At 35.0% G+C, this 26,803-nt stretch overlaps 1 protein-coding gene across 2 annotated transcripts in view; it reads right to left on the bottom strand.

Moving 5' to 3' along the window:
• Positions 1-26,803, bottom strand: part of SEMA3A (semaphorin 3A) — a 173,121-nt gene that overhangs the window by 8,216 nt on the left and 138,102 nt on the right. For both annotated transcript variants that reach the window (XM_075208693.1, XM_075208694.1), the window contains exons 11-16: positions 24,066-24,285; positions 16,264-16,355; positions 14,354-14,395; positions 11,176-11,333; positions 8,686-8,753; positions 174-316 (exon numbers count right to left, since the gene is read on the bottom strand). In XM_075208693.1, the coding sequence (XP_075064794.1) occupies positions 174-316; positions 8,686-8,753; positions 11,176-11,333; positions 14,354-14,395; positions 16,264-16,355; positions 24,066-24,285 (723 nt within the window). The remainder of the gene's footprint in view (positions 1-173; positions 317-8,685; positions 8,754-11,175; positions 11,334-14,353; positions 14,396-16,263; positions 16,356-24,065; positions 24,286-26,803) is intronic.

Below are 26,803 nucleotides of genomic sequence, written 5' to 3'. Positions count from 1 at the left end.
AATCCAACACAACCAATCACATATTATCTTTGTGTTTAGTGTTGGATAGACCAACGTCTACTATTTTGTGACTATTTGCTCTGTGTTACAAAATATTTGTGCCACATGCACCATTTTATTTAATAATCAAACATAGGTGTAGGCAATCTGACACAAATAAAAGTTCCATTTACCTCTTCTTTTTTGTCTTCGTTCTGTTTCTGGAACTGCCAGAAAACCATGGCTCTCTGTGATTTAGGACTGCATTCTAGGAATGTGCTGCTGTTCTCCACACCATAGATTATCTTCTCTTCCAGGTTCTGTCTGTGTGGATCATCTGAAAGCATGAACACCACCACGTGAGAGCAAGAATGAGACAGATTATCTGGACTGCCCTGCTGAGAAAATAACAATTCTACAAATATGGTGTGTATGGCCAGAGCTAGGGCAAGTCAACTTTAAGGGAAGTGACATTTCTACAATGTATCCCTTATAAGATTAGCATACTATTGTCATATCGAATGTAATCCAATACAGTTCAATATGACTTCATATTCTTACTGTATGTATAATACTTTTATATAATTTATCACGTAAGACAAAATATTTATTAAACTCAGGTAAGAAAGCACAGTAGGACAATGGCGCCAACAACTAAACGGTTTCAATTAAAATCATATTAAATTATTAGCCTTTAAGTTATTTATTTATTTATTTTAAGATAACTCAAAGGACTTTAACTTTCACCAAACATTAAATGCTCCTTAACACAATATTTTTTAGAAGCATTTGCCAAGTAAACTCTGTTTGTATGCCTACCAAAGAGATTTGTAATGCCCATGAAAACTGCTCCTGTCTGTTTATGCCAAAATGTGGCTAAAAGTTAGATACTCTGATCCATATTACAGCAATTATGGGTGATTCACAAGTAAATGAGCCCCAGCAGAGTTGAAACATTTTATTTGTATGAAGCATACGTATTGAAATGTATGAAATATTTAATTTCTGCCATCCAAAAACAAATCGCTCAATTGAGGAATGCAACAAATAGAACATTTTAAAACACCAAGAGCTAGAAACATTTTAAAATGAATACTGGTCATGACATTGTGAAATATTTTATTTATTTATTTCCATTTAGTAGAACGTATAATATTTTATTTGGAGAACCATAAGTTACAAATTGGGGAACACATTATAATGGATCCTTCTCAATGCAGTCACATAGTTTAGCCTCCTTTTTCTTTTACATGAAATTTGGGACGTATGCATTACAATTTATGTGATCAAGCCTTGTGGTTTTTCATTTAAATGGAGTTTGAGGCTGTATGGTTAAAAACACGTTTGGTGCACTATACTTACTGCAATAGGCTATTGTTTGTACGCAGTTTTATGGAAACGATTTACAATCAGTGGCAATGTTATTGAGGAAGCAATCTCCAATCAATTATTTCCATAATATATTTATATTCAACGAATTGGGAGAACAAACACTGCTGTTTAAATTGTTCTACTAATTATTTCCTTTCACAAGAACAGAGCTTCCCGAGTATTAATCATGCTGTTTAAAAAAAAAAAACACTTTGCAATTACAGGCTATTAGTCTCTTGGCTTACTTTACTGAAAATGGTGTTTATACTCCCAAATCTTCTAAACAAGCCACATAGTTGCAAAAATCAGTATTTAAAGCAGTTGAGTGACATAAAGCATGAGCATCACACCTTACATGATAAAAAACACAGTAGGATAACAAAATATTTACAGTGCCTAATAAAGAAAGAGACCACCAGAACAGAGAGTGAGGAGGTCACATGTCGGCGAGTGCTGGAAACTTAGAACCTATTTGAAGGTGTTCTGGCACTGTACCACACAAGTAGAATCTCACCCACCCCTCCCTTTTCAGAACAATGGTGAATTGGATGACAAAACAAATGTGTTGGAAGTATTAGGATTACATAGATCAACTTGAATCTTGAACAAAAAGACAAAAATACAGAAGCATTCTATAACACCATACACGCATATATACATGCATTAGTTTTGGCTGAATATAAATTTTCCATTCACAAATGTCCGCCTTATAATTAAATAGATTCACACAAAAATCCATGGAGAAATGGGGCTACATAAATATTTCCCTTCCCTTATTTAATTAAATGGTAAATATTTTGATTCAGAATCATGCCAAACTTTACAAACACAAGTTCTCACATTCTAAAATACTGCAGCAGCCCTGTGCCAGAAAGTCATGTTTTTTTTTTTAGAAGATAAAGCCTTTGTAAAAACATGAATGATCTAGCGCTTTCACCAGGGTTTCCCAAACCCAGTCCTCAGAGCTCCCAACCTGCACTGTTGGGGAACCCTGAGGACTGAGTTTGGGAAACCCTGGCTTACACCATTTACAGAGAGCATTCAGTTTAAATGCAGTCTGCACAAACCAGGGGCCAGGAAAACTGACAAATCTGGCCATGTGATTGACTTTCTCGGACAACCATATGGTTCAATAATGGCAGCGCACACTATAGTGTGGGGATGCCATCTTTGTGACATGGAACCCATGGGACCACATCAAGGTCTATTATCTTAAGCAAGTTCATCTTATTAAATTAAAATGCTCACATTTAATCATGACTGAATGGCATGTTTTGTGACATGGACAAAACATAGTAATTGTGATTGTCTTTAGTTCACAATTTATCTCTCTCAAATTGTTCCTCCAGTTGTATGAGCAAAAGATCAAACCATGCTCAGTATGATTTCTGAAATAATACTTTTTTCCACATCCTTCTCAGATTCTAAAGCTTTGATCACTGATTGTGTATGACAGAAATTCTTATCCAAGAAAACTGTTTAAAAAGCAGTCTCTGTTAAAAAATAAACTTTTGTGAAATGACCCCTTGTTTGTTTTTGCTAGCTTTCATCATTTTTGTATAGTGGATACAGCCATCTGAACTTCATACGTAGAAAATAAAAAAGCAAGAATATATCATATGGTTTATAATAGTTTCAGATGTTCCCTAAAGCATATATTTTGAAAAATACAAACATGGAAACTATGAATAGTAAATTCAGCTATGTGAAGGCACAAAACTTAACATAGAAAACAAATTATATATCATGACTATACTTATTTGCAATACTTATGAATTAGCTGAAGCAACTACCTAATAGTTTAGTGTCACTGATAAGTGATGCAGTGTATAACTATAAGTATAAAGTAGTTAAAACTGAAATAAACATGGCACTGTTTTTATTATTAGTATCATATAATAATATATTACACAGCATTTACAAATATAAGCATAAATGCCTAAAGATGCAACAAGTCAGGCAGTTCCTGAAGGACGTTTGAACATCGTTTGTGCTAGAACATTATGTAAACCTAGGAAACTCCCATTAGCAATGAGACATCAGGGGAATGTTAGAACTAATATTTCTTTACACAAATTAACATGCAAGTATACAGTATGCTAAATGAATATTTAAAAAGCAAAAAATATACAAAGCACTAAAAGAATCAGTGGGTTTGGAAACCAACTTAGTAATTGCACGATACACTATGAACTTTGCAATTTAAAAAAATAAAATAAAAAAGTACATTCAACCACAATTTTCAAGATTAATAAAGATGGCATTTCAAGATGACTAAATAGGTCATGGTCTAATTGCATAGTATTGTAGATATGACTGTAAAAAAATACCAAATTATCCAAATAATTCCACAAGGTGGAGCTATTTACTTGTGTCTTACTTTATCAGGCTGACACACAACTGAATTACCCGATTCACTAATGACTAGAGATGAACAAACATTTTTAACACTGTACCTCAAGTTGTTAAACTCATTTGGCCACAAAATTTTTCCTGTTTCACCAATAGAATTTGGCCCTCAGTCTTATCACAATCACTCCACACAGCAGGAGAGATTAACCATTGTCATCCCATTTCTATTCTTAAACTTTCAGTCCAGCAAAATGCAAATGTACAAATACAGCCCTGTATGGCAAATAAAAAGTGGAACTCGAGATTGTATTTTCAGAACGTTGCAAGTCTGCGAATGACCCGTTCCTCTGTAAAACGCGATTCATGTTAGAGTTCACTCATATCTGCTAATGACATTAACATGCAGGTTTATGTGGCTGCATGCACAGCTCTCACAAATGGTAGCGGCAAGAGACATTTTCCACACGTGTAAAAGGAGACATATAAATTTCTGATCACCTTAAAACAAAACTAAACTGAAGCACTAGTTACTGTATTATGCAACTGCACAGAGAGCAAATACTTTTGTGTAAGGGACATCTTAAGGTGACTGATCCTGCTGCTTGATCAAGCAATAGCACCACTGTACAATTTGGTCACCCACATGAAGCTGGCAATGGTGTCGCAAGTAGTCATGTCCCTGGAAGCAACACCTGCTCAGCCCCCACCCCCAATTAATTTGTTACAGAAATATAAACATCAAATTAGCACTGACAACATTTAAAAAAAAAAATGCATATATTAACTTTATAACATAATGAAATAAATGTAACCATTGAATGCAAAACATATTTCTTTATTTGTCACCAGTTTGGCCATGTTGGCTTGGTATATATAGCACTATGACTTATTTCCCCCCACTGCTCCACCACCCTCTGTTGTAATTCCAGCCCTCTGCACCTTCTAATTCATTAGCCATCCCACTCCATCTTCCCCCACCATACCTTCATCGCCCCCTGTTATTCATGGCCCCTTTATCACCCCCAACACCAGTTATTTATTACCCCTTCATCACTCTCCTTTTTGTTTTTATCAACCACCAACCCTCTTCATGCACCTTCATCAACCCCCCCTCCCATAATCCACCTTCCTCAAATCACCCACACCCCCAGTCATCACTCTTCACTTCCTGTCACTTCTTACCTGGGTGGAGTAGCAGGAGTCCATTCCTGCAGCTGATCACATGATGCTGCAGCGCCCAGTCACAGAGGCTCAGATCATGTGATCAGATGCAGGCAGGGACTTCCGTACTTGCTGCTTCTACTCGGCCAACAACAACTGCCTGCTTTTATATTGTTACATATCCCTTTTTGTTCTCCATCCACCAATAAGAAGGAAAGAGGGAGGTTGGTGTTTCTAGGATATGCAGTGCATGCACAAGAGTTAATTGTTCATACATTTAAAAGCAAGAAATAGGCATTTTACACTGATTTATATCTTTTTCTTTTAAAGTCATCCCCTTGCTGACCAGGCTTGTCATGGTCATCTGCTGTACATACTCTATGATAATTATATGATAGTGAACATGCTTATTCATTTATTTGTGTGTGATATGTAAAATTGGTAGAATAATATCTTCAGAAACAGACTTTGTGGTTAATAATCTAGGGCCTGATTCATTAAGGATCTTAAATGAAGAGGTATCTTATTTCAGTCTCCTGAACAAAAACCATGTTACAATGCAAGGGGTGCAAACTAGTTTTCTGTTCTGCACATAAGTTAAATACTGACTGTTTTTTCATGTAGCACACAAATAATTGATAGCTTATTTGTACACTGAAATTTAAAGTTGATATTTGTGTTCTACATGAAAAAACAGTCAGGATTTAACTTATGTGCAAAAAAGAAAACTAGTTTGCACCCCTTGCATGGTTTTTTCCAGGAGACTGAAATAAGATACCTCCTCATTTAAGATCCTTTATGAATCAGGCCCCTAGTATGTAAAGTGAAGGGTAAAAGAAATATGGTAGTGTTCAGTAGATAACTTTTCAATTCAGAGTGACTCAGAACAATCTTTGCAGTAACCAGTTGGGTCAACCAAGTAACAACCCTGGTAGGTATCATATGAGAGCTGTAATAAAAGAAAACAAAAAGTTTCTCTGAGCATTGCTGTTCCTGGCCCAGTAAATTATGAGCAGCAACACTAGGAGGCTTAAGGAGACATTTGGTTTTTAAGTCCATACATAAGGTCACATATGTGAGCACTGCATCCCCTATTGCTAGGTCACTGAACTGTGTGAACTTTGTCAGTGATGGTACATAGTTTAAATTGCAGTCACAAAGAATGCATGAATCATCATCATTTGTCACTGATGTCTAGTTGAAGCCCAGATTCAGACTTTGAGAATGTGTATTAAATTGGACATTATGGGTATAGCAATGTATAAGCATTCCAGTTATCCATGTTTGAACAATTAGCCAACAGCTACACTATTGCACTGCTAGCCAGTTTCCCACTGCATGTACAATCCTTTATTGTATGTACACTTCTATAAACATATATTTTTATTTTAAAAACAAATCTGAAACCAATTAAATACATAAATCTATAGTTACAATGTAAACTTAGCATTTACATTGAGACCAAATCAGGTGTTCTATCTTTTTATGGTTCAAAATGAGATGTATACCCTATTGGTAAACCCTACAATAGTCTACTTATTAATAGGTATTTTTAAAATAAGGACATCTACAAAAAGAAATATACAACATACTTATAATATTAGCAATGAATATGTGCCTTTTGTGGCTGAAAGGGAGCAGGCCTTACGATTATGGATTGTTAGAGCTATTTCTTTTTAATGTGCATGGACATAGAATGGGCGAATGAATTGAATAGGAAGGTCATAGAGGGGCATCTAAAACACTGCTGCCTGTCTGAATCAGGAAAGAGGTGGTAGGAGAGAGGAGTACATTTAAAGTATTGTTATCAAACTTTTGTTTCATCAACCTTCGAGCATCACCACTAACACCAAAGATAACCCACTGAAACAAAACACCAGTATACGTGATCCTCATCTCTAGGTGTGTTTTGTCTTTAACATCAGTTATACATTCCATGCGATGTGGTGGACATGTGTAAACAATATCACAGAGTAGAACGTACATTAAGCTGTGCATAAAAGCAGGGATAATTTTGAACATGCTACATTACAAATATTTTAAGGCACAACTTAGACAAATTATGACTACTGACAGCTTGAACCTGGTCTGCAGAGGAAAACATCGCTGTTCAAGTTCAGCATATGGGTATCTGTTTCCAGAAGATACTTTACATCCCTTATTGTATGGAGTTCTCTGTCAGAGATGAAATATTAGATTACTTATTAACCACACATTGGCCATTAAATATGTGGAAAATTTTAAAATGGCAAAAAAGTGCATGGTATTCTTCAGACTATTATGTTAATTATTCAGATTAATTCTCTTTTTATTTTGTGAATGAAAAGAGTGAGAGTTTTTCTAGCACATCCCGCAGATGCGCCATCGAATTGAGATCTGAGGAATTTGGAGGCCAAGTCAACACCTTGAACTCTTTGTTATGTTCCTCACACATTCCATTTTTTGCAGTGTGGACACAGTGTGAGCGCATTATCCTGCTGAAAGAGGCCATGGACATCAGGGAATACCACTGCAATTAAGGGATGTAATTAGTCAGCAACAATGTTTAGGTAGTTGGTACATGTCAAAGCAACATCCACATGAATGCCAGGACACAAGGATTCCCAGCAGAACTTTGCATAGTGCATCAAACTGCCTCCGCTGGCTTGTCTTATTTCCATAATGTCTCTTGGTATCATCTCTTCCTCTGGATAATGCTGCACACGCACCTGGCTGTCCACATGATGTAAAAGAAAACGTGATTCATCAGCCCAGGCCACTTTCTTATATTGCTCTATGGTCCTGTTCTGGCACTCACATGTCCATTGTAGACACTTTTGGTGGTGAACAGGTATCAGCATGGGCTACACAGCCTGATACACTGTGTTCTGACACCTTTCTATCTTAGCCAGCATTAATCTCCAGCAATTTGTGCTATAATAGATCTTGTGAGATTGGACCAGAAGGGCTAGTCTTTGCTCCCCACATGCATCGGTGAATCGGCGCCCATGACCCTGTCGCCGATTCACCGGTTGTCCTTCCCTGGACCACTTTTGGTAGATACTAACCACTGTATACCGAGAACACCCCACAAGATCTGCCATTTCTCACCTAGTCATCTAACCATCACAATTTGGCCCTTGTCAGAGTCACTCAGATCCTTACGCTTAACTATTTTCCCTGCTTCCAACAAATCAGCTTCAAGAACAGACTGTTCATTTGCTGCCCAATATATCCCACCTCTTGAGAGGTGCCATTGTAACAAGATAGTGAATGTTATTCACTTCACTTGTCAGTGGTTTTAATGTTGTGGCTGATCGGTGTATGTTTTGTTCTTGTGTTTTCTCTCTTACATGATAAAATCATTTAAGCAGGTGTCTTTTCTACAATGCTTTGGTCCCGTTTATAATGGCTATTAGTGGAACATGATAAAGTGTTGTCTTTTTACAATCATTGAAACATCAGAACAACAACATTTCAAGGACACTCCAAAGGAAAACTGAATATTTCAGGGTCTGCATAGCAGACTCTTGAAAGTCTTGTGCAAAATCCTAATAGCAGCATTGTTTAGGAATGAGCTCACCCCTGCTTTCCTTTGAAAATGTATTGCATAAAAAAAACAAAAAAAACTCAATTTCAGTGAAAAGGCCTGTGGGTAGTGCAAGAATATAGTTAAGTGGCAATTATAGTACATACTCATTTCTATTACATTTAACACTCATCTACTTAAGTAATAATCCCTAAAAAACATGGTGTTATTGGTCACTAACACCCTGGCTGTAGGCAATGAAGGCCCCCTAGGTGAGCTTCAAAATATCACTAGAAGACTATAGTTTCACTCACCATGATGTTGTAGATCTGAACAGTGTGTTAGAGGGTCACCATTTCTGATATCTTGCCTTCTTGTACGCCTAAAAGAAGTTTTAAAAAGATAGTTATTTCAGTTCTACCTTAAGAGGACTTTGTTGCAATAGTTTAAAACTAAATAAATAGTTTAAAACTAAGCAACCTGAATATGAAAGCAGCAGCAATACTATGACAAAGTTGCGCTTGCAGTCCAGGCCTTCAGCTACTGTCACATGCCTACTCCTTGAAGAATGTACAGGGTGGCAATCAGACAAGATATATTTATGGCACATGAATGTCCCACTATTTGGGGTGGGGAAGAAAGTAGGGGCCCTAAATGGAGCACATAATCAATTTGATTCAAAAATATACATTTCTTTCATATTACAAGCAAAAGTTGAATACAATAAATATTATATAGTCAAAGAAGTGAATCAGAAGTCATAATTGTAGACTTTCTTTCAAAGCTAATGGTCTTTCAGAAACATATGCAACTTGTCAAATACATTTAAGCAATTACATATTTGATTTAGCAAAGCTAGACCAGTGTTCTTTTGTCATCTATTGTCATGTAATAGTTTCTTATCAAGTCCTTTACACAGCTAATAGCATGTTGCACAAAAATCGATACATGTTATTCAGAATACGTTTATTGAAAAGGTGTACGCAGCTTCTTCCACGGCAATTGGAAATATTGATTTAAACTAAATCTCTGTGACTGCTGACATTTTGTTCAATAAGACACAGAAGCATTGTCAGAAGGGTATTTTCATTTTTTTTGCCTTTGTTTGCTGGCCTGAAGAATTTAAAGTGAACTCATTGTCTTTTTAAAGAATAGAAGACCGGAGGAAGATATTCTTCAAACCTTGAACTTCCACGTTATCAACTTCTTGCAGTGTTTTTGTTAATGAAAACCAAAGTTATTACAGGAAAATGTATGTTACATAAAGTAACGTTATTTCAATTTTATTTCTGTTAAAAATAAATTTGAAACGATTTAATGTGTGTACAAACATTAATGTTCTGATTACTTGTATTTATATGTTTAAGCAACAGCAATATGGCTGTAATTATTGAGCAATCGCTCCCATTTTGCATAATGTTTTGTGCTGAACAGACTTAAATGAAAAATATATTACAAAATGAGTTCCATTAGTAATTTATTTATGCTATGTTCAATTTGTGTTTAATATAAAAATATACATACTGAATGATTTGTTAGTAAAATGATTTGTGTAAGTGCAGATCAAACATTTTGATTAATATTCTTTACTTTTTATATACTGTGATTTATTTTTACATAACAGCACTAGAATTTCATTCATAAATACAAGCTGAGCTTGGTCTAAATGGTACAAAAGTCATTGTAGGAAAAGGCTAGAGGATTTGCAAAGTCAGGACACAGCAAAGGGGATTAGTCTCTGAACAGAGCTGTAAATCCGCTTCTAATCATCTCACTCAGCTTCCTGTATACAAAAGTCAAGTATTCTTGGTGTAGAGACACTTGGTTGCATCAGTCATGTCAGCTGTTATAGAGGGATAATCACTTATTTTCTGCTGTGGATAAAAGTCATTTCATAAAAAGGCTGAAAAAGAAGTGATGTTTTTCTTCTTTGCCTTGGAAGGTTGTTTATTGAATAGATTACTTACAGTCTACTTTAAGAACAGCTTGCAAAATTGCATAGAGGTGATTCAATTTGTTCAAGGGCATTTTACAAAGAAAGCAATAACATTACAATGCAAGTACCCATTGCAAATAAGATTGTTTTCTTAAACAGGGCATTCATTTGTTTTACTACAATCCACTCCCCACTGTATCCATACAGTATTGCTAACATCAAAATAAACCTTTCAGCACTTTTGGCTTCTAGATGATATTTTCCACTATTATTCTGTGCTTATTATTTTAAGGCACCAATTTCAGAGAAAGAGGCGGTTAATTATTCAGATCTATATATAGATTTACTAAAGATATCAAAGAAATGTCATATGTGGATATTAAGGCAACAGATGAGTTTATGAAATACGAGCCACAAAGCATTTTCATGTAGCTAAGTGGGAACTTTGTATGCGCTCAACTGTTGTCCCTCGACTCTTTGATATGTAATGAATGAAAAGAGAACTTCTGTTCAAAGACAGCGAATAGGAGTTATTTAATTATACCTTAATGAATGTATTAATCTCTATAGTGCCCTTTCATGATATTATCTCTTTAACAATTTGTTCTTTTTGATTTCTGTTTATTCTCTTTTAGATATAAGGCAACTTTCAGGTCAAAAGTAAATATGTATGTTTGAGACCTATAATTTGGTGGCACAAAATAAAACATAGCACATACCATCTGCCTTTTTTTGGCTTTTTTTTCCCTTTAACACCACACAGCCATATGTTATGGAGATTATGACATGTCAGAAGAATGTAAAGGATGTACAGAGCGTAATGCTCAGAAGGCTAATACAATAAGCAGTATGTCTTAGAGTTTATTACCTTTTAGCAGTAGGAAAGTAGCGGGAGCATGAAGAACCATCCCAGGCACAATAGGGGTCCCTGGCAAGACAACATTCAGCGCATGCTTTTCCATAAACATCACAGCGGTGTAAAGGGAGCTGGGAGACTCCCATGGATGATCCAATGTACAGTTGTTGCTGTAAAATGGACATTTCACTATTAATATTAAAACCATGAAAGTTAAATCATATGTGCAACATACTATATACAAATACAAAACATATTTAAAGCATCTAATGTACAATAATAAAATGGAATGAAAGATCCACAATTCTATAAAAGGCAAAGCTTCTATTGATACTTGCGATTGTTAAATTTAAAATGATTATTAAACTGAACCTGAGAAGCAGGAATTTGTTTGTACTTTAAACCGCTATTATTTAAACAGGATAATTATTCATGTAAATGAGGATCCTGGTTTTAAAAGAGGATATAGCCTGGCCTTTGTTGCTCTAAATGGCTAAAATATTTTATTCTGCACAGAAAACTTCCATTGGCCAAATGAGCATGAAGTAGATTAAGTGATTGGTAGCAACAAAACAAAAAACATTTTAAACCTTTCTCTTTGAAATGGGAGTACTCCTACACATATAAAAATGTTTCAGTTACTCAGTATAACAATCTTTTCAATATACACTTAAGGTTATGTACGAACATCACATTCACAAATCACAGCAACCAACCAGCAAGTAGCTTTTATCTGTCTATAGCAGATTAGACAATGAAAGCAAATGTCTGATTTGTTGTTGTGTGTTAGCACAAATTCAAACCTTAATGCAAGGTAATTATATAACCTTCACAATTTCTCTTTTGTATGAAAGACCTCAATCATTGCCTGTGGTCAGGAAGTAGCTATCCAAATAAGTATAGGAAATAATTTTGGCTGTAAATGCTCTTTGTTATTATACAATTAAAACAATAAGCATACTGTAGCGGTATTGTTATATACAGTATAATTATGCATTCACATACAGTATACTAGGTTGACATGTGCTGTTTTATGACAACAATCTAATTCTGCAGCTGAATTCAGTTTCAGGAGGTTATGGTGAATACATTTTCCATCAACATGGGGAAAATAGTCCCCATTCACTTAGCATCACTCTATGACTTTTAAAGACTGAACTTTATCAAGCTTGTAGTGGTTTCTGGAGTTATACATGTTTTGATGAATTTAGTTGTAGTTCTGCCAGCACAACAGATCCTTCCCTCTTTTCAAATAAAACCTGTTTCATTGCCAAATATAATTAACTCAAACAGACAAAAAAAAAACCCATATGGACAGCGCAAGCTGTTTCCAAACTGCATAGTGACATGTGTTTAAATATTTGTAATATCACTACTAAACAGCCCAAAATATCCAACTCGTAGTTTAATGCATTAAACTTAAATTTGTGTATAGGAAATGGTGTATAATGTGTGACCATTTATTTTGTACGACAGCATAAAACTACGTGACAGCTTCACCATAATCCTCATTTAATATAAATTCTTTGTTGCATTGTTTTGGCTATGTATTATGCATAAATTCATCTGGAATTTGAGAACACTGCATTTGAGCGTGAAAAGAAAGTATCATGGGACAGCAGGGCATTTAATGTCTAACTTAACTTCTGCTTTCTAAGTTTAAAAACACAAAGGGAAATAGAAATACTGCATTTACAGTTAATGTCTTTTGAGGATGTATTTGCAATTTCTAAATATGACAAAATGCATAAACACAACACAAATATTATTTCACTTTTCTCAGATTTGTAAATAAAGAAAAACATATATCCCCTTATTTCAGCACCTGTCCTGATTACATAGGGCTGCCCTTGTATAAAGTGGAAAAAAAAATAAAAAAATGGCAGTATGCCAATTCCTTAACCAGTGCAAACGCTATGCTCCGGGGCCGATTTCCACTATAATAGGGAGACCATGAGCATTGGTTATCCCTGCCATAATGAAAAGCAGCCCCAGCCTCACTTCCCAGAGGCTACCAGTCCCATTACGAAAACTTCTTTCTGACCCCCTGAGCTATTGGGGATTGGGTCGATTACAATATTGGGATCTTTGAGTGGTAACTTTACCAAAGCAGATGTTTGACCCTTATCCATTATACCAGAAAATTAAATAAACAATTAAATGTAAATGTATCAAGCTGAGAGTTTTCAAGCGGGTTTGAAAAGTGGAGATGTTGCCTATAGCAACCAATCAGATTCTAGCTATCATTTTGTAGAATGTACTAAATAAATGATAACTAGACTCTGATTGGCTTTTCAAACCCGCCGGAAAACTCTCAGCTTTATATATTTACCCCTAGGTCTTCAAATCTTTTTAATTACCTGGGCTTCCACAGATGAGGGGACCAATAAGGAGCCCCAGTGCCTTTTAGCATGGATAGGGCTGGCAGCATGTGGGATAGGGAGTAAGCAGCTTTGTATAGCACCAGATCTCTGCTGACCAATCTGGGACTGGCCTTCACTATGGCAGGGAATCCCATAAGGCTGAGGCTGGTTGAAGATTACCAGAAGAAGACCAGCTCCAGTAGAAAATAATCATAGAGTAGCAGATTTACAGCAACAGATTACCTTTGGACCCCATTGCATGATAAATACGGCCAGGTTGCCTGTATCTCCAGTGGGTGCTATTTATTTACATGTCACAGATTAATTAACCAGAGGCAAAATTTTAACATTCAGCTAAATCGGTGGAATCGTTGCTCCGGTCCCTAATTTATGAGTAACAATAGCGCCATTATATTAAAGAAGCATTATAGTGTTCAAAATGAATATTTTAAAACACAAATACAGTTCCAAACATAAGAGAATGTTATAAATATAAAATACACGGAATTATTTTCTTACTAAAAAGAGCATTAAAGAACATGCATTTTCTTTAAAAAGTGCCAACTTTAGAATCCAAGAAAAACTCTGACAAGTTCACAGTCCACTAACCGACATGTTTATAACATAATAACAATGTGTGCCTCTAAATGTTTCCTTTTTTACGTGGCCTTTAATGATACTATTCTAAAACCCGTTGATGTCCAAGTATAGGAAAAGGATGTGTTATCACAAGTAATACTTCTGTGATTGCCAGGATGCAGTCTGGAAGACATAAAAAGCTACAGTATAATGGAAACATGGTAAGTGAATTAAAAGCCACTGCATACTTGCTTTGTGGATATCTCCATGGCTGAAATAGCACTTGGCTCCTACAGGGAAAAACACAAAGCACAGGTTAGTATAGTCTATCTTCTGTTTAGAATTAGTGAACTAAATAAGTCTCTTGGTTAAAACAATCTGACATAACATAACGTACTTTACATTGTTACTAGGAAACAGCTGAAAACACTTGCTTGATGCCTTAAAAAGACATTCAGAAACCACACAAAAATGTGCTTATTTTTGAAGAAATTATATTTAAAAAGGTGAAAAAAAAATAAAATAGAATTACAATTATTATAAATTACAATAGAAATTGCATAGACCAGAATTGTCACTACAGGAAAGTTAAAAGTTAAGAAAAATCCAGCTGTGTCACTAATAGTACAACAATAAAAGGATTGAGGTTTATAGAGTCTAGGGGGTAACTTTATTAAGCTGTGGGTTTGAAAAAGTGGAGATGTTGCCTATAGCAACCAGATTCTAGTTATTTTTATTTTAGTACATTCTACAAAATGACAGCTAAAATCTGATTGGTTGCTATAGGAAACATCACTTTTTCAAACTCAGAGCTTGATAAATTTACCCCTAAGGGTCCATACAACATAGACGTTGAAATCAGGCAAGTCAATGCTCATTTCTGAAGCCTGCTAATCTAACTCTGATAGCTCAAAAGATAATGTGAAGGAATGGACCTGTAAACACACTTTTTGACAAGTGTTCACTTCACTTTGCGTCAATTTTGACATTGCCTGCAGCATTCATGAGCATTAACGCTCTGTGCTTAATACACTGTCCTGCTAGGGGGATTTGTGAACATACTTTGAAGGTTCTATTAAAAGCTAGGAAAAAGTACAAGATGTTGTCTAAAAAAATAAAAACAGAAAAATTACACTGAATAGTTTTAGTAGAGACACAGTTGTGTGACATACAGTAGTAAAAGCTTGGGCATGGGTTTTATAATTATTCCTCGGCGTGAACACAAGCTGTAATTGAGGCATTACGAGAATATCTATTTAATATGACAAGCAGTTTTCTAAAATAATTATATCTTTCACCTCGATAGCATATTTAGGTCATGAAAACATCTTTACCTTTGCCTCAAAAAAAATTGGCCTAAGATAAGAAGTAATGGACCATTGTTTTTTGTTTTTTTTAAGATCACAAATTCTAACAAGGTCACATTGAAAAAGACACTAGGAATTATTCCTGATTTGTTTTTGACTATATGCAATTTGTAAGGCAGTATAAATAGATACAATTGCAGAATTAAAAGACTTGGCTACATGACATTATACAGATTATTCAGAAATATGGCATTAAATTGAGATTCACATTAAATTTGACATTCATAATTTATAGTTCAATAAAGAATAATAAAATGAAAGCCTCAGAGGACAACAGTTATACCTCTAAAGCGAAACAAAATACAGCTCTGTAGATTAAACTCTACATTGGAAGTCATAGATCACATCATTCAATATATTTGATTATAAAATTATTATACAACAGTTTAGAAAAGATGGTATGAATACATCACCACCAGTATTATGTTTAGGGTCAAATCAACAAAAGCTGGCACTGTCCTTGATAATTAAGGACACTTGGTAAGTACATATTATCCTTAATCACAGTATACAACTTCCTTCTTCTTAATATGTGTCATAATTAAAATTGTCCTCATATACCTTTTATATATATCATTATTTTAGTAATCAAGATTTTATGGAATTCATTGTCTAAATTTATGAAGATTCTATGTTAAAATCACATAACAAGAAATATAAAGGCATTGTGGTTTGTGCTTCTGTGTATCCTATTGGAAGCATTGATTTTGCACAGCAACTACGAAGTGACTCAGTAACACAGGAATGATTCTGCTCAACACATATTACACTGTAATTCTAACTGTACTCACCCTGAATACAGTCATTTCTTCCAGGAGTACTTCTTCCAAATCATGCCAAGTCTCCTTAGGAACAGAAACTACTTTCAAAACTGTCCCCATATCTTTGGAAAAAAACAAAACAAAACACTTTAGTTGACATTTTCTCTGTTATTGTAGGTGCATGCTGGACAAATAATGGTCTTATTCAGTCAGTTTATTTTGAAAATGGGTGGGATATAGTTATCAAGACCATGGAATAAAAACAAACTCTACAGCGCCCTTTTATTTTTACTGGAGGATTTCGAACGTTAGGGCCACTCAATCATTGGCATCTCATTGACAAAAAGTGTTAGAAACCATTTAGTAACAGCAACAATAAAAGTAATATCTAGATATCCATCTATATACAGTAGCTTCAGCTGTACTATAAGCAATTCAAACAACAATAAGCTGCAGGCAACAAAAAATTTCTAGACAAAGCATCAGTGGTCATATTTGTATACTTGAAGTTTAATAATAGAAAGTATTCAAATATGAATTTTTAAAAGATTTTGATTGATGCATTGAAACATGTTAAATTCCATTGTACACTTATCTAGAGAAGTGTTTTCATATAAGCCATTGTGATGGTTCATTATAGTTATTTTGAACTAGCTTAATAGTGCATTTTTTTAGTCTTCAATTCAATTAAAAACAACTGCCAGTTTCTAAGGTTTCCCGATAAATAAAATACAATACATATAATGTGAGTAAAAAGCTTTAAATTGTTGGCTTCTGATCTGTACACCTTACAGAAATCATCAGTACCACAATACATACCATGATAAATACCATCTCTTGTTTTAATGTGTTTTATGGCTGTTTTACAACTGTAGGCTACATATATCAGAGGCAAGAAAGTGTCACATATGTGCAAAGGTCCAGAGCTTTGTTGATCTTTGAGGACACTTGTAAAGCTGAAGTACAGCTAAATTTCCTCTTCACTATCCATGCAGCTGCATGCTTGAGGCAGTTCATTTAACCTCGTTATGCAGCCCTCTCTTCAATTATATAGTACTACATTTGTGAAACCCCTTGTTAAAGGTTGTTTTATTTATTTTGCATAGTTCTTTATGAATATCGTTGCAATGAAAAAATGTAGGTAATAGCTACAAAGCAGATGCAAAGAGATGCATCTACTAGTTAACAATAATAAACCGGTTATCTCACTAATAAATAGTACAGACAACATTATAAAATTAAGTCATAAATAAATTACATAGCTGCAGACATTTGACATTTTTTAGAAGGTAATTCTGTAAGTGATAACAACTTACCAATCTAAAAATGATTTACTTGTTGGAATTTTTTCAACCTACACAATAGCTGCCACCACATTACTATAATTTCTAGTGTCAGATAGCCGATAGCACCCCCTACAGTCAATGTCACAATGTCAAGGGTTCATAATGCCCAGGGCCCTGAACCATTATGCAGTGATAACAATTATTTTTTTATTGCCCCTTTTCACAGCAACAGAAAATCTTGTATCACCGCATTTACTATTAACATTTTGCTAGGGCAGCCAATTGATACTCAGCACCCTGGCAATACTGCCTGGCAGCAGAGAGAGGACTCAATGCTTCCCCAGCCAATCCAGCATGCATGTATGAACCGCCTTTGACTTGGGCTTCCAGTTCCACTTTTATCAAATGAAAAAAAAAAAAAGTTTAAAAATATAAAAAAAAAAAAAAAATTAAAATAAAGATTTTAATACAAATCCAAAATGGAAAAATAAAATATTTGACCTATTAATATCCCTGGTTATCACCATCGTGAAACTACTTCTAATGGTGCCGTCCTTGTTAAATCGGTTTCCCCATGCTTCGAATGGGGACGTTATCACCAGGAGAAGCCTAGTGAAAATGTTCACTGGAGGAAGGTTTTTCTTCCTTTCTTAAAATAGGTCCGTAGGGCCTCTACATATTATGGGAGTTCAGTTCTGAATCATGAGTCAGTTTTCAAATAATAGTGTATAATTAAATATGTTTAACAATCACTTTAATATATTGTAATACACAATAGGTTTGCAAAAAACGGAGGATGTGGGAATAGGAGCCCATTTTCTGGATTATGATCCACAAGTTACAAACTCCGGGACTAGGTGGACATACTGCTAAGCCGACCCCCTTCCCTAACCACCACAGTCATAATGTAACTTATTTTCAAATACTCCCCCTCAATAATTAGATATACAGCATTAAAAGGAACACATGCAGAAAATGGTGTCCAACAGAACAGGAGACATTGTACTGTGCAATGAACACATATAAAAATAAATAAATAAAGTGACCAGTACCAGGAACAAGTCATATAAACATGTGTTAGTCCCGGAAAAATAGTAAGAGTCGTTAACAATACCTATAGATATCAAGCTAGAGTCAGTCATCACAACGTATTGTATGCTTAAATGACCAGTAAAATAAAATATTACCAGAATCGTAAGTGGGTGTTCTGTGCAATTCTAGAGGTGTAATAACATTTTAGGTTTCCAGTATATGCAATAGAAGGCACGCATTCCAGATTATCAGGAATTAGACAAGCATGAGTGCATACAACATCATTTCAAGTTATGCAAAATTCAGATTTTATGGTACACCATCTGTATTACTTGCCCTAATCGGAATGATTCATGACTTTTGTGCCCTTATCCATTCAACATATTTGCCAGGTTGATAAATAAATAACAGGATATAGAAGAAACTACAAATCCATTATAAAACCACCAAACAACTTGCTTTTTCACGATGCAGTAATTATAAAGGGGACATTTAGAACTGGATATTCCACCTTTATTAATTTGATATGTCTGTTTTACCCAGTTTGTTTATTAGTTTACTATGTTTGTCCCCAATTGTAAAGCACTACGGAATATGTTGGTGCTATATATATAAATAAATAAATGATGATAGAATGTGACTTTTACTTTAACTAAAATACCCCAAATACCATTTATACACTTAATTTAACTAAATAATCATATGTATACTGATTTTGTCTTTATGGAAACATTTGTAAAAATAACATGAGCAACAATGTTAAAATAATATCTTAAAGCATCACCACTGTTTTAAATTGAACCGATCAGGTTTGAGAATATTACATTCTTACACTAGCGGAGGATAACCTGATTACAGGGATCTACTATGTGGCCTCCAACACCTCCAAAGTACCACATATTCATTATATGTACACATATCTCCGTCATTTATCTTATACAAACAAAACAAGAGATTAAATGATAATAAAAATGGTTCTAATTTCTGCACATAGAAAATTTAGTTTGGTTATATCAGATTTAAATTAGGGAAAAACTATAGGATTCTTACTTGATTTTACATTTTAAGATGTAATAGTCATAAAGCATCTCAAATGAATATTCGTTTTAATACAGTTCATTATAAAAAGGGTTAATTGTTTTCAGTTATGTCACAAGTAGTTGACCCTTACTTTTTTTATTTTTTTACAAAACACCCACACCTCCATAGTAACAGACCTGATCCCTGGGGTGTAAGTGGTTGGTTGAGGTTCCTGGACTGTCAGATGGAAATGACGTGTTACATTTGTGAATCATCTATATGTAAAAAGAAGATATCCCCTGATATGTTATTCTCTTCACACATGGGATAGAACATAACTGCTGGACATTACGTAAATGCTGTACACGGTCTTCAATGTCTAAGTTCTGCTCACGCCTGGTCAGCTTTCTCTCACAGTTCACAAGGCAAGTGAGCTGTGACCTAGGTGGAAGCTTCCCTGCAGTGCACATAACATTGAAGCTGGCATGTGGAATTTACATGCAGCACGTGCTGCTATGTTATGTTCTCTCACATGTGGTGAGAAGATTGAGGGATGTTTTTTAACGCGTATATAGTGCACTGTGTAAAACAGATTTTTCCATAAACCTTACGTGTCCTCCGTAAGTATTTTTGCAGTGCCATATGATATTTTCTATGCACTTACTAGAACTACTACATTGAAAACAGGTTGGTCCAAAAGGACAACAATGGCAACAGGAGGTAATGAGTGAAAGGAAAATATTCCATTCTGAAAAGCATAATAATACCAAAATACATTAAGTTTTCTCAAAACTTTTACATTTACTATATATATTGATCTATGTTTTCCTCCCCTTTCCTGTGGCTCTGTGATCAAAGCGACTCAGGCATTCCAACTAAACAGCTTGAATTTAGCCCAGCTTGCCAGGAGAATAGGACAGCTGAACATACCTGGCAATAACGTTTGATGGACTACATTGCCTTTGTACCAACAAACTATTCAGGCATGAAATTCATATCGTTCAACACAACTTTAAAATGTGAACGTGATTAATAGCCATCTATCATCCTGCTCATATTGTAGTAAAACATTAGGGTGCTTTCTGCAAGTGAAATTGTATGGATTGATTATAGCGTTATTTAATAGCCCACAGAAGGCTAGTATTGCGAGTACTGCATTTGATTTAAATTCTGAGAAGAAATGTGTCAAGTACAAAACATTGCAATTAAAACTTTCAGCGCATATTAGCCCACAAATGTTCCAGTGTAGATGTAGACTTTGATAAGGAATGGATGAAATCTGACAGCTAACCCCTGGGCACCTTCATTTAAATAAATTGGCTCTCTGAAGAATACACAACATAAAATTCATAGCCTCTGCATCTGCAGAAACTTTAGAGGTCAAAGGTAACATAAGTTAATCACTATGGAGGACTGTGATCAGGCCTCAGGTACCAAAGCTCGACTGTATCTGAGTTACAGATCAAGTTTTAAAGAGTAGAATTTCAAATACTTTCACACAAATTAAAACATTTACTTCTTTTAAGATCAATAGGCTCCAGTTTGCAGCTCAACTAAAGGATAAGAGGGCTATTAATTCACTTTAACGACAGATGCACTTCCACTATTTGAAATATTACCTCAGGTCATATATTTAGAGAATTGATCCACCGAGACATTGATTGCACTTTGTAACTTGTATGACTTACAGGGTATATGGACCAATATAAAAGTTAGTTCTGTATTTTTTTGTACATTTTGTAAGAAATACATGGTTCAGACCTGGCAGATTGTGAAATATAAATTGATTTAATTTCCTGATGCACTCTATCGAGAGGCTAAAATAATATCCTACCTAGATTCGTATCCTGTGGTTTGGCTCTTAGGCTCCAAAAGTAGCCTAAGACCACCAATTTAGTTGTTTTGACTGCTAGCAGAATGTTTTTATGTTAGGAGTTAAGGATGTGACATTGATGGGGATTATCTAAGGAAGTAGAGAAGCACACTGACACCCATGGTCTATCCATTTTGGATTATGTCCTTTCCATCCAGAATAGATGACAAGCAGCTGGCTCTTAACTCATAACATGTTGGTGAAAACTGGTGTTTATAAATCCTCGGTCATTAATAATGAAACTTCACAATTAATAATTAAGCAATTGTGGGGGCAGTCAAAAGTTGCAGTGTTCTTAGTTCTACTATGGTAACAATCAATAAATAATCCATTACTTCTCATGACAAGCAGCGTGTTATATATGAGCCTACAGGTGTTTATAAATGGTTACCTTGTTGAAATCAGCAAGATTGTTTGTTCAGATGTATGCCTTGGCCAGCTAATTAACCTTTATCGTGATGTGCTAATTAACATTTCTGTCAGCTTTAACCAAGTGTCTGTTCAAAGAGTATTACTGTTCTACATATGCTATGAATGTGTGAATAGCTGCAGGCAATGTAAAGACTACAAACCTGTCTTGGCATGCAATAGTACTAGTTATCATATAATTAGGATGTGTGGCAAATTTATGATGGTACAATAGTGAAAAATAAGTTTATTTAATAAGCCAGGGTATATCTAGTGTGGTCTCGCATATACAGAGACACATACATAATATATATTTTTTTACCTGCAATGTAAACAACATGGCAAATTTTGGTCTGCTGTTTCAATGTTATTGGCAAACTTGTTTAATAAATAAACAGAACAGTGATGTCAATCCTTATTGTGAGATGAACTGTTCAAAGTCCAAGATATAGAAATGAGGGAGCTCTGAGTAAAAAATCCTTAATAATCAGTGTGTGCAGTGAATAATGAATGAATGGATTAGTTAGTGCATATTTGAAAACACATTTGCAAATATAGAAGGGTCAATTTTACAGAATGAACAAGGCAATTTATATGCATTAATTGTAATAAAATGTTGCAAATCAGAAAGTAAACATTTGTTATTGCCACTATTTTTATATAAAACACCAAAACAAAGACAGACTTCTCTACAATACATATTTTACATAATACAAATTATTTGGTCTTGTTTACAACTGTGAATTGATTCTTTTGTTATGAGTGTTTGAGGTTTACGTTTGGAAGTGGCTGTATGGAAAATATAAGTGAATGGAATTTGATAGTTTTACAATGAAAGCAGAAGGAGAAGTAGCGGTATAGCAGGCATACCACCGTACATACCAGGCATACTACCGTATATACCAGGCATACCACCGTATATACCAGGCATACCACCGTACATACCAGGCATACTACCGTATATACCAGGCATACCACCGTATATACCAGGCATACCACCGTACATACCAGGCATACCACCGTACATACCAGGCATACTACCGTATATACCAGGCATACCACCGTATATACCAGGCATACCACCGTATATACCAGAACACTTTGATCACTGAGTTATAGTAAAGATGTGGCATCATTGTGATACATACAATTATTCAGCGTCTTTGGAGGCTTTCACAAGAAATCTATGTATATTTTCCGGCCGGCCCCACACATATATACTTTCATCAGTGTTTATATTAGTGAACTTTTCCTAACCCAACTATGACAGCATATACAGTAAGCTTACTAATACCCCATGCAAGAATTGTGAGACATTTCCCCAAACAACCAACACCTGTTCACAAGTGTGAACTCCCCACATCCATCACACTCTCTCAATCAGGCATATTGATCTCTATCTCCTCTTGTAGCACATATCACAATCTCCTACCCGCTGATCATCTGTTCCAGGCAGGAGGAGACAACAGGAGGAGTACAGTTTTATTCAATGTTTACCTCATACAATGCAGTGCAGCTTTAAGTGTTCCATAGTTCTAATCTAAAGCAATGTACAATATGCATAATAATCATCTTCAATCTTACACTAAACCGTTCACTGGGTACTCGTGACTGTGTTTCCAGAAGGTATCTTTGCCAGAAACTATAAGCGAGGTCAGAATTCATTTGAACGACAGAATATTTTATAGCTCCCAGAGAATCAGATTAGCAGAAAAGGAACTAATTGTAAGAGCTCGACACCATAACACCCATAGCAAAAATTATTTCACACTTTAATTCTCAATCCACAAATGCCCTCTTCCTGAACTAACTGTAAGACTTTCCCACAGATGTAAAATGTTAGGAACTAAAGCTTGAGCCCGGTGTTCAGTTTTCTTCTGATTTATGTCAGGCATCAATTTGAACTGAGTCAGGAGATTTACAACACAGGAATCTGAAAACTGACCCCGAGTACCCAATTGCATTCTTTGATGGCGGCATTTAGCAATAATATCACACTCACAGAATGAAACAGATCCTTTCTCACACACGTCCCTTTACTGTGATATCACCCCAGTGCTAATATTTAAGCTATTCCTTTTATATATATTTTTGACCAGTGAGTATGCCTTTCCTGTTTAGTCTGAGATGTAAGCTTCTTAACGATTACTTTTTATTATTAGTACAATTTTATTTATAAAAATAAATTCAATAAATCATGTTTTTAAATGTACCTGTTCCAATAAACATGACATCATATTGGCCATCCTCTGCTTCCACACGGTCAACCACTATTTGAGAAAACTGATAATCCACTTCAGTTTTAATTATGATTGGACGATTGTTGATTGGAAAAACAGAGTTGTACATGGCTGGATGGCTCCTCGCAAACATGATCACTTCATCTGGGAGATCTTTTGTTGAATCAAACCCACCAAAAGTCTTGCTTGGACACTAAAAAGTGGAAAAAAAATACACTTTAAAATTTGGGACTTTGGAGAACAGAAACAAATTAATTGGGGCTTATTTAGTAAAATGACGATACATTTACAGATGTGTTAGAACCCAGAGCATCCTAGCAGATGTTAGCTTTCATTTTCTAAACCATGCTGACATTTCTAATCTGATTGGTTGCCTAATTTCACATTTGTACACATTGTATCACATTATTAAATAAACCCAAGCTTTAATGTCTTTATTGTGGGGTGTGGGAGTAATATTTTTGAAATTCTTCTTTCATTTTCTTTTAATATTTATATTTTTTTGGGTGTAATAAAAATACAATGTGTTTGTCAGAACACAAAAAAAAGCACCAAGGATCCACTTGTTTCTAAAACTACTCCCTTAGGTCTTTAATTTTTGTTTGTGCTTCATATGAGGCAGTTCTCTAACCCGCACTCAGAACAGTCTATGGATCCATACATCACTGACCATAAGAGAACCCTCATTCACAATTCAGATCATGTTTAAACTGACTATAATATTTACGGTCTCTCAATGTTGCAGTCTTGTGGTTCTCTGTACTGTATTATTTTATCATGCATTTTATAATGCCTCTTTATTAGGCTCCATCTTACGGTGGCATTACAGAAAAAGATAGGATATTAACATGCGAGACATACGGATTATCCTTCCTATATTTGGAGACACAACCACATCTACAAATCTATATCTGCTTCCACCAATTAGTTTCACCCTATAGTTTACTAGTTAGTCAACAATGAAAACCTCAGCTGGGCTAAGATATTAGCAGTGAAGTGGCAGGAAGAATTACATAAGTCACAAAGATAAATCATTTACACAATAACGCCATTGTTTGCATTTATTGCATTCATACCAATTTACAGAAGACTGAAGATTAATTTGTCTTCGTGAAGAGTATTTGGTTTCTAGTTAAATAAAGACAGGTTGCTTTCCCATTGAAATCACATTTCAGCATTATACTGAACACACGCACAAATCAACTTAATGTGTACAGTAAATTAATGAAAGTTGGAAAGCACATTTTATAGCCCAGATTCCATGAAAGAAAGAAACATTCAAACCAGAAGTGTAAATTCCTCAAGAAAATACAGCAGGGTGAAAAAAAAATCAATCATCTTTGTTTTAACCTTGATTTCAGTGTTATTAATATTTAATAGCAATGGAATAAAAATCAATAGTGACACAAACAATCTGGCATTGCTATCTATTGAACAGATAGGGAAGTTCACATTTTTTCCTGAGCTGATCGAATATCACTGGCAAAATTAAACATTTTCCAAAAAGCAATTAGAAGCATCAAATTTAAAACCTGTGATTAACATTTTATTAATTATACGCATTTGAATTTGTACCTGGCAACTGGTGCTTATTTTATTGTCCCCTATAAACATTTTGCTGTATTTCTGCTTTGTTATGTGCAATTGAATGGGCAGAAGCCCAACCTACTAACACTTTAGGATAACCCCCTTTATTCATTAACACTTTCTGTTTTTCTCCTAAAATCTTCTCACACTTTCATGATCAGTACGGTCTTTCTTATATGTGTCACTTTTGTGCATTTGATGGTTTTTCCTACATTGCTTGAAGTACATATAGAAATGGACATTTCCATGAAGTACACATAGAAATTGACATTTCCTTTAAAGGGAATCTGTAATGTGCAAAATGTGTTCCATTTAAAGTATAGGCTGAGACACAGTTTCCGCCATCTTCCAAATTGTGGGAAGAGCCTCTGGCAAAGCAGGGAACTAAAATGTTTTTCACCCCTTAGCACATTTTTCCTTGAGCCAACAAACAGAAGTGTTGCTTTCAGTATGCGATACCATACCTCATAACATCCTCACCATACCTCACAAGGGACAAATTAGGTCAAACCCCTTATTCTACTCTAACCAGACTCCTTTGCTTTTGGCCACACACATTTCCCCACTAGGTGAAGCTTCTCTAATCCTTAGAAATCTAGCGTTTCCTGCAATTAAGGAAAATCAGTGATTCCTCTTTCACACTAGCTATTTAAAACACTTATGGCTGTCATAGAACAATCTTATTTTATTAAATCTGCTCTGTACTCAAACATCACAAACAGCATTATTTTGAGACAGAAAACAGGGAGTTGATGAAAATACTTTATTTATATAGTAGAAACTGTCTCATTGAACATTCATACATTGCCTGTTATAAATACAGAATAGTTGAGCATTTTCCCTTTTTGAATGAAAAAACCAACGATGTGTCCTCCACATATACACAAATGTTATTCAGTCAGTACAAGCAGTTCGCTTTTATCTGGAACAGGAAAAATGGTATAGATGGCATTTTTATTAGGCAACAGGCATTTCCATAGTTTTACCCTATTTTAAGAATATATTTTGAAAACTTATGATATTTATCATATTCATCATTATGATAATTAGTATAAATTTTCAAGTACAAATTATATCTGATTGCAGATGCAGCTCTATGGACAAAGGCTTGGGATAATGTAAAC

The sequence above is a fragment of the Mixophyes fleayi genome, chromosome 4 (genome assembly GCF_038048845.1).
Source record: "Mixophyes fleayi isolate aMixFle1 chromosome 4, aMixFle1.hap1, whole genome shotgun sequence".
NCBI lineage: Eukaryota > Metazoa > Chordata > Amphibia > Anura > Limnodynastidae > Mixophyes > Mixophyes fleayi.
Note: the sequence above shows the minus strand (reverse complement) of the source record. Positions and strands in the feature narration are given on the sequence as shown.